This window comes from Eleginops maclovinus, chromosome 11 (genome assembly GCF_036324505.1).
Source record: "Eleginops maclovinus isolate JMC-PN-2008 ecotype Puerto Natales chromosome 11, JC_Emac_rtc_rv5, whole genome shotgun sequence".
In the NCBI taxonomy this organism is placed as follows: Eukaryota; Metazoa; Chordata; class Actinopteri; order Perciformes; family Eleginopidae; genus Eleginops; species Eleginops maclovinus.
Window position 1 is genome coordinate 4,789,305 of NC_086359.1, and position 10,048 is coordinate 4,799,352.

General features: G+C 37.5%; 1 protein-coding gene across 1 annotated transcript; it reads left to right on the forward strand.

The window, feature by feature from the left end:
• The first annotated feature begins 980 nt into the window (after window positions 1–980).
• Window positions 981–10,020, forward strand: f11r.1 (F11 receptor, tandem duplicate 1). The gene is made up of 10 exons (XM_063895489.1): window positions 981–1,266; window positions 4,795–4,854; window positions 4,938–5,054; window positions 5,691–5,831; window positions 6,325–6,527; window positions 6,623–6,725; window positions 7,382–7,489; window positions 8,166–8,178; window positions 8,759–8,828; window positions 8,937–10,020. Exons 1-10 carry the CDS (start codon window positions 1,215–1,217, stop codon window positions 8,970–8,972), a joined length of 903 nt encoding a protein of 300 aa, XP_063751559.1. The 5' UTR covers window positions 981–1,214; the 3' UTR covers window positions 8,973–10,020.
• Window positions 10,021–10,048: the final 28 nt, after the last annotated feature.

Sequence of the window (10,048 nt, forward strand, 5' to 3'; positions counted from 1 at the left end):
TTTTATACCACAGGCTATAAGACTGCTGAACTCCTGAGCTCTGTGAATGTCTACTCACATCTGTTTATAGTACACACATATATATATATATATATATATATATATTATACACATCTGCCATACATATCTGTTTATAGTACACATATCTATATATTGTACATATCTGCCATATACATCTGTTATACATAATATATGCATCTGTCCATACCTCCTCATTCAACAGTGTAAAGTATTTAAATACTCTCAAAGTATTCCACATATGTATATATTTCACATCCTCAAATCTGTATTGTTGATATTGTAAATATTCTTCTCTCTTTTTCACTATTTTATTTATCTTTTGCACCATGTATGTTGAGTTGTTGGAGGAGCACGCGACATAAGATTTTCATTGCCAACATATACGCTGTATCTGCTGTGCATATGACAAATAAAACCTTGAAACCTTGAAACCTACAAGATCTGAGTACTTCTACTTTTACTTAAGTACAAGATCTGAGTACCTCTACTTTTACTCAAGTACAAGATCTGAGTACTTCTACTTTACTCAAGTACAAGATCTGAGTACTTCTACTTTTACTTAAGTACAAGATCTGAGTACTTCTACTTTTACTTAAGTACAAGATCTGAGTACTTCTTCCACCTCTGCTAGTAATTTGCAACACATTGTTTTAAGTAACCCTCCCAACACTGACTGCTGCTGTGAAATCATATTTGAAATACATGTGGTGTCACAAAACATACATACTAACGCTAGTTTGAATTCCGACAGGAAAACTCCTCACCACAAGAATAAAGAAGAAACTGAATATAGGAATGTATGTCAAAGTGGGGGAGGGTTCAAAGACCTGAACCCAACCTGTCCTGTGTCTGTGTAAATAATGTGTAGCAAACACCGCAGCACCACTTTTCGCTGTGCATGTCAATGTGGTTTGTAACAGCTTCGTTCTGGCCAAACCTGTTTTTCCACTTTGTCGTCACCGAGCCACCTGAAAGAGGATCCTATTACCGGAAGTTACACAGCTTGTTGTCACCTGGGTGGACTCCTCAGGTGAGAGCAGACGGTAAATGCTGAGGAAACCTCGATAGGGTCAATTAAGCGTAGGGAAATATCTTTATTCGACGTAAGGGAAGTTTGTGTGGAACTTTCAGTTCCTTTTTTCAGGAATATATTACAGAAGGGACGCCGTCGTGTGGCAGAACAGCTGGGCGACATGTTTTTCACCGGGTTGGTTTCGGTGGCTTTGTCCCTCTTCGCTGCAGCAGGTGAGTGATTTTGGAAATAGAGTTATTATATATTCACGTTTTCGAAAAGATACAACAAAATAAAAAGAATCTAATGTTGCACAGTTTAGCACAACATTACCAACTATACTAGTGGCTATTTTGTCCCTAAATAATAACGTTTTTGGTAGTCGTGTTGTTGCTTAAACCCCCAAATGAACCTCGGGCCTTTCCTGGAAACGAAATGCTGACCTGCATGTGAAGCAGACATTAGACACCATAAACAAGGATGTTTCCTTATTGTAGTCTCTAATTTGCTGGATATTTCCATATTTTCCATATCTTTTCTTAAAAAGCAGAATATGTAGTTTACCACCTAAATAAGTACATTAACTTAAATCTCATTTTGAGATACTTGTACTATACTTGAGTAATTCCAGTTTATATATATACATTTTGCTCAAATGTGTCATTCATTACATCATTTCCCGTAGTTGTTTATATGATATGGCATTAAACCTTTGAATCTTGAGTCTTATTACGCCCTGAGCTGTAAAACCAGAGACATCCGAGACATTGGTTCCTCTTCTTTCGTTAGTTAAAGTATTTAGATCATAAATGTGGGAAGAATGCTCTAAAATACAAAACGTGGTTCCCTAATTCTACTCCTTCACTGGACTATCACAGTAAAGTTACAACAGAGTAGTGTTTACAGCGTCCACGTAATGAACGGTGAAGGCCCCTGAAGGTTAATTTCAACTGCATCCTATTAAAAAAGCAACCATGCAATACTATCTGTCACTTCCAGTCTCTTGTCCGTGCAGAAGCTCTTTATTTTCGTGTGTTTATTAAATGTATAGGCTACTCTCCCCATTTATGTGTGAGGAGATTTATGTGGGACACTGATGTTCACAGACCAACTCCTATGATCAATGCACTTGGATTTAGTTTATGGGTTGATGATAGAGCACTATTTCCAGTCGACAGGGTCTGAAATTAAGATTTCTCTTCACTGAAACAGCTCAGTTGACAGTTTTACAGACCACTCATGACACTGTGAGATCTATGTATTAGAAATGAAAGGACTGAGTAAGCCCTGGACAGAAGACGTGGAGAAAAGCACATCGCTTTATCCCCGACTAGTTTCATTTCAAAAATTCCTAAAATATATTACCCTGTATTTGACATGTTTGCTTACTTACTTTCTGCAGGTGTGTAATTAGTTCCTGGTCTTTGATATGGGTGTGTTTTTATTTAAACGTTACGCAATGTTTCAGTTATACAAATGACAGTCAGTCATGGTTATGAACCTTCAGACGTTTCAGCCTTGTCCACATTTTCATTAACAGCATGAGATGAAGAGTATAATTTGTTCACTTGATCGGTGTTAACCTGAACACAACATTTGCACAAGTGACAGGCATCAAGGGAATTTCCCTGTAGACCAAGGCATAGTGTGGTTACACCAGTTGACATGCCTGGTATTTTGGAAAAAAAGAACATTTCTTCGAACTGTTTTTTTATTGTCTTTGATGTAATGCACCTGCAGCACAGTCTGCTAAATAAAACAGACGCCATACAGCACTTGACACTTGGTTTCTCACACTTTAAAGTGTTCCCCTACCCTGAAACTGGCAAAGTATGCAAACAAAGAAGTTGTGGAGTGCTCTGGTTTCATTTTACACATGTTGCTTATCTCCAAACCAAAACTGTGACTCTGCGTCCTTATCTCAGCTGAGACTGCCTGTGGGAAACATCTGAAGGGCAACATGGAAGTCATTTAATTAGTTACAGTAAAAATGCTTTCAACTCTGTAAAGTCTCTCCTTTTTATATAATTTCATTTTGTAGTAAAATGTGCAATGAATGACTCCACACACAGTTAATGATTACCAGGCTGTAGTTGAAGCTGCAGGGGCATGTCTGACCCAAAAGTGGTAATCATGTAACCCCCAACACTTAAAGTAATGTCAGTGTGGGGTTATTTATGCAAATTATGTGTGACAGACGGGTTTTATTGGTTGAGTGTCTCTGCTGCGCTGCTGAGCCTGAAAAGACCCAGTTTCAACCCGACAGTTGATGGTTTCACCGGAAGCATTCTGGCTCAGCGGACAGGAATGTGTATGCTTTTTTCTCCTCTTCCACACCCTTAAGGCTTGTGAGCATGCTCAGTGTTTCACAAACTACTCTGAGATTTGATTGTACATTTTATATCTATTGCTGTGGTAGATTTGTTTAGGCAAGGCAGGTTTATTTCTATAGCACCTTTCAACACAAAGTGCTTTACAAAAATGAAAGACATTAAGAGCATTTACCCTAATGAAGCCAAGCTCAGTTCTTAAATCTTGTCTGTGGGGTGTAATTAGCCCAATATATTCTATGTTTTGGAATATATCAAAAGGCAGAAACCATAGTAATATATAAATAGTTCTTATTAATTCATATAATACATTTCCAGTAAATATTGAGAATTTAGAAGCTCTAGTCTATTTTTTTTTGTTGCATTTCCTTTAACATAATTTCAGCTGATTTATTCTGTAAATGGATCCTTTTCATTTCTGCTTGTTTCTCAAACAAAGTACTGTTAATATAATTGCTACTCTTAATTTCAACACCTTATCACCCCCCCTTTCTCTTGTTTTTAATCTTTTGAGCTAAACCTGTGTTAGTGGAAACCAACGCTGCTCTGCATATAAACTGGGTGCTGAATTTCCTCGTGTTATCAATGTGGAGCTTTCCAAGATTGTGTTTTGAAAACGGTGCTTGAAATTGTAAATACATTACTGCCATAATAATTCACTATCAGACATCGTAAAAATCAACTCTATGGCAGATGACTTTCAGGTGTTTGTGCTGATGTACCTGATTGAGTAAAAGCAGTAATAATACATTGGAAGAATACGCTGTTAGAAGTCAAATCCTGCATTCAAACTCTCGAGTAAACGTACAAAAGCATTGGCAACCAGGGGAAAAAAAGGTACCTGCTGGATATTTAAACCTATAATTATGCTTCATGTTTATTTATAATTTGTATTTGCTAATTATCTCAATCTGTAAACTAAATAAAGCTGTCAGATACAGTAAATGTAAAGGACTAAAAAGTAGAATACTGGCCTCCAAAGTGTAACGAATTAGAATTATAAAGTAGCATCAAATTAAATACTCCCTCAAATACAAATACTTAGTAAAGGTACTGTCCTCCACTGCTTACTAGTGTACTTCATTATTCCAAGTTTGAGTTGATTTTAGTAACCGGTGCTGCTACACCCACAGAGAATACTGACTCTATAATCAGACTGAAAACCAAAGCTGTGTTTGCAGGAAGTGAGAATATAGACTCAGCTAAAATTGTGCTTATGAATGTGTCTCGCATGTGTTTGGGGGCAATGAAACATCCTAAACAAACTGTAACACAGACTGAATCTGTCATGCAAACTAACCTTTTAATGTGTAAAATTAATACCTGTACACACAATATGTTTGTTAAGTCATTTTTTCTGGGATGCATTTTGTTGACGGACGACATGTGACTTTGTCTGATGACATGTTTCCGTTGAATCTCTGTGTCCAGGTGTGAGTGGATTTTCAGTCACAACCAGCAACAACAACGTGCGGGTCAAAGAGAATCAAGGTGAGTCAGAGATGCATTTATTTAAAATAATACCTTTTTTACTCCTTATAACTGTAATGTAATTTTGAAATGTGTTTTTCTAGGGACTGACCTCACATGCTCGTACTCGGGAGACTTCGGTTCCGCTGCCAGGGTTGAGTGGAAATTTAAAGACTTAAAAGGCTCACAGACGTATGTTGTGTTCGATGGGAAACCAACACGTGAGTACATCTACAATCTTCATTTGTCTCTTTCCACAGCATATTAACTATCGACTTTTCACAAAGGAAATGTTTGCCTTTTTCTCCTTTAAGTAAGAATAATGAACCAAGTTTTTCTAGATTTCAATGAAGTTTGGTAGGGCTGCTCCTGATTAGTCGACTAATCGTTAGCCGACGAGCATATTTGTCGCTGTATCCATTTCCTGTGTAGTATTTATTGGGTTGTTGTATTCAGATATGAATTATAGAAACTAGAACTAAATGCTCAGTGTGTGTGCTTGCTGCTTGTTCAAACACACATTAAGAATCCTTACTGGAGCTTCTGCTGTTACTACCGCTGACGGGCAGACCGCTCCGTCCGTGCGGTGCGCTGTGACTCCCATGCGCTTTCTACATCTACAACTTAATTTATATTTCAACGGTTAATTATTACAGTTGTATTTTATATGTGAAGCACAACGTACCATCCTGTTATCATACGGTTCTTTGTCAGCCTTTGAAACTGAAACCATTTTGGGAAGAAAAATCAAATGTATTATGATTGTTTTTTTTAAATAAATAATAATATATCGTAAAGGTGAGACGATGGGCAAGACATTTGAAGTGTCAGTCAGTCTGTGAAACACTTGTCCACAGAGACGTACGCCGGCCGAGTGACCATGTACGGCAATAACCTGAGATTTGCCAAAGTGACCCGTGCTGACAACGGAGTGTACGACTGCGAAGTGTCCGGCAACGGCCAGTTTGGGGAAATCCCAGTGCAGCTGACTGTGATGGGTAAGGACCCATTTGCAGTTCAAACATTGACTTGGACTCACATTTTACAATAGACCTTTTCCTACATCGGAGTGGACTACAGTATTGCAATACTCCGGGGTACAAGTGTTTGTCCCCCGCTTTAAATTCAAAACTTTTCCACAAATTCCAAATCTGCTAAAATATTGGAGGTCGACCCAGTTTGGCAGCTCTGTGAATCAGCCGTGTCCTGAACAGGGAATAGGAATTGTTGCCATCCTTCTTTAGTAATATTTGTATGTAAGCTCTTTGTCTAAAGCATGTCTACTGTAATCAGTGGTGGAATTTAACAATGCACATTTACTTAAGTACAATTTTGTGGTGCTTTTACTTTATGTTGGTAAGTAAATAAGGGTTAAAAAAAATGGAGTATTGCTTAAGTAAAATACCTGAGTACTTCTTGCACCTCTGACTGGGATGCAGGTTGTGTAGTACTTGTGGAGACCAGCTGAACACTTAATGTTATTTCCCGCAGTGCCTCCATCTCCGCCCCTGTGTAGGGTCCCTTCCTCAGTGACGACGGGCAAGGTGGCCCTGTTGACCTGCCATGACGGCGCTGGCTCTCCTCCCCCCACATACAGGTGGTACAAAGGGGTCACCCTTCTGCCTGTTGAACCCAGCAAGAACGCTGGATTCAAAAACTTCACTTACAAGCTGAATGCAGTCAGCGGCAACCTGGTGAGCTTCAGCCTCTTACTTTGCAGCATATTTACTTTAAAAGTTGTGGTCCCTTTGGTCTTTTAAATTAAAGATAAACCCTGATGCCTCTTCAGGATTTTCCTGCTGTAACCCAGATGGACTCCGGAGAGTACTACTGTGAGGCCGTCAACGATGCTGGTCCTCCGCAGCGCTGTAAAAGCCTGAAAATGGAAGTCCGTAAGTGCTTCTTTTTCTTTCTTAGAGGCCCTCTTATGATGTTGGGGGGGTTTCCCTTTCCTGTAGTGTGTTGTATAGAAATGTGTGCATGTCAATGGTCTGCAAAGGCTGAAATACCTGTGTTGCCTGAAACGCCTCCATTGGACTCCTTTGGTTTACTTCCTACACATAGTGACATCACAAAGTAACACATTATTAGGTGCAAGGCTAAGGAAATCTCTAAGTGGTTGACCAATCACAACAGAGCCGGCCAGATAACCAATCAGAGCAGACTGAGCTCTGGTTTCAGACAGAGGGTGAAAAGAGGTGCTGCAGCACAGGCAGTATGAGAAAAATAAAGAGCTTTTTGAACTTTAGAGGCACAAAATACAAATATGGACCTGAAAATGAGCAGAATATGTCCTCATCCTGAGCCTACTTATTGAAGACACAATAATCTGTAACTAGTCTCAGCCTGTGGAGCATGCCAACATTTAAAGGATTATGAACAGGTTTAACGGCTTAGAAGGAACCAACAGACACCCATATTTTAGGTTTCAGTTGTCTTTTTATTATTTGGTTGCTGCAATCGTTTCAATTATTAAGTTTGTAACTCTCCACAGCCTTAGACTGTAAGTCAGCTAATGCAATGCAAAATGTGATGTTTCCTCTTCAAGGTGATTTCAACACTGGAGGAATTGTGGCCGGGGTTATTGTGGCTCTGCTGCTCGTGCTGCTGTTGGGACTTGGCATTTGGTATGCCAACAAGAAAGGATACCTGCCCAGTGAGTTATTCTACATCATAAAAAAAAGATGTGTTACTGACATTCAGCGTTGACATTACCAGAAACTGTTCACATCTGAATGGGTTTCTCTCTTTTAACAAGTTGTAGACGTTTCTAATCTTCCACACATAGTTTATTGAACAGGCATCATTGTTTTTTCCCCCAAAATATATCAAATCAAATACAGTGATAACACCATCTTGAATTTATTGAATGCATAGATAAAATCCAAATCCATTTTAGTAGTAAGAAGGTTTTTGCTTCAAGGCATTTTCTTTGGTACATAACATAGACACAGTAACAGAAAATAAAAGCAAGTAAAAAAAAACATCAACACACAAAGTAATACATTCACAAGACAAATATGAAAAAATACTACATATGTAGAATATCTGTATAAAATGTAAATAAAGGGTTGTTTTTATACACTTATGTTTATATACCAACACATGCATTTTCTGCTTTGGAGAAGCAAACATGCTGCCAGTTTTTATGATGGATTAAATTGGATGTCAAATCCTCCAAAAATAATATTAAACATTTTCTGACTGGGACACAAAACTACCTGACCGGATATTTACAGCAACAAATACAGTTTTGACAAGTCACTAGTATATTTGTGATATAAATAAAGTACTTTATCCCACTGACATTTTTGTCTTTCTTCCTTCTACAGAGAAAACGGAGAGGTAAGAGGATTCTCTTTTCTTTTTTTGATATGTCTTTTCTACTGGTATGGAGGTAGATTTCTCTCAATACTGGTTGTGTGAACAGTTCAATAACTGTGTAAATGTGTCATCTCTAAATGTAAAGCAGCATCCACGTGAACACAAATATCTGCAAACACACAAACAAATTCCACAAATAACACACTGATTATTTATCTGTTCACTCAAATAATATTGGGACTAATCAACCTCCATAAACTGTGGATATGTTTGCTTTTTTTATTGCATTTAATTCTATTTTATAACTTGTGTGTAATGCTTGTTAACAATGCTGCTGTGACAAAACAATTTCCCAATTTAGTATAAATAAAATGTATAAATATCTTGATCCTCAAAACACATTTTAGATTTTTAGTAAATACTTTACATGCAAAGATTCGTTGCACATTGGGGCTCAGACTGTAGAAAAACTAGAGCTATGATGTTTGATGCTACAAGAACTGTGACAAAAGAAATGCAGATCCCACTTTTTCTTTGTATCTTATTTGTAACTATGTCTCTGCAATGAGCTCTAAATGATGATTTCAATATTCAACTGCAGCAAACCAAAAACCAGCGTGGTGTACCAGCCCACATCTTTGCATGCCGGTGCCGGTGGTGATGATGAAGATGTAAGTATGAGCATTGTTCAAAAGATTTGTATATCATCTGTATGCAAAGTTGAAGAAATTTGCACGAGGAATTTGCTAGTACTGATGTTTGTTATGTTTAATTTTCAGGGGGAATTCAAACAGAAGTCGTCCTTCGTTGTATAGTCTTCAAAAGGGAGATAACCTTTGTCTTAAATGTCTCTCTGTGTGCGAAGGTTTTAGTGATTCCTGTCTTTTTATTAGCTCCTAAATGGCAGTTTTTACAGACCAGTGTGATTGTTTTGAGTTGAATTGAACTGTTTGCATCATTGTCTGACATGCTTCAAGGTTATAGGACATTATTTAATTCAGGCAGGCTGTGAGGTCTGTCAGGCTTTTATAGGTTGTTTTAATGCAATGACCCGTGGCTACTTGTGACCCGCTCCAACCTCAAATGATATACTATCTGTGCCTGTATTGTGTTTCTCTGTGCCTCCTAATAATGTATCTTTGTGTTTTTTCATTTTTTAACAACCAAGTGTACAATATTGTTTTCCTAATAAAATTTTATCTTGTAAATAACTAAACAGTTTTTACATTTGTAATTTAAATGTTATCCCTGAGCTTCCTGACATTAACTTGAAACTATACTACTTCTGCTTTTATGACATTAACAATTCTGAGTTAAACTTGTATTATATCTGTCTGCTCTTGGTGTCTGATTTGTACATTTTTAACTTTTTAAAATGACATTTAATCAACTATGTGGTATTAGCAGGGTGTAGAATAACAATTCAGTCAGCTTCCTGTTAAATCAAACGGACATCAGCCTTCCTGTTAAGTGCAAGTTGACGACGATGTGTTTTAAAATAGTTTTAAATAATTACCCGCCTGTTTGTAAGGCCTCTAATGTTGCCTTATATTAATGATAAATTATCCAAACGGTTGGGAGATGATGGTCCTATTCGTAGTTCCTTCTACCTCCATGCACTAAGATTATATTATTAGTTACCCTTGACATTTTTTAAATTCTCAGGTCTTGTGTTTAAGTGGTACGATCATGTCAGACATCAATATATCATGAGTTTATATAATCTTTCAGGTACAATATTTGCATTTACAACACTATTTTCTATATTGCTTCTTCTTTCATGTGTGGACAATTGAGAGCTGATAAATGAGCTGATGATTGTTGCTTTGTCTTATATTTGGTTAATAAAATGTCGTTGATAAATTGTGTCTACTGTCATTTTTATACGAGG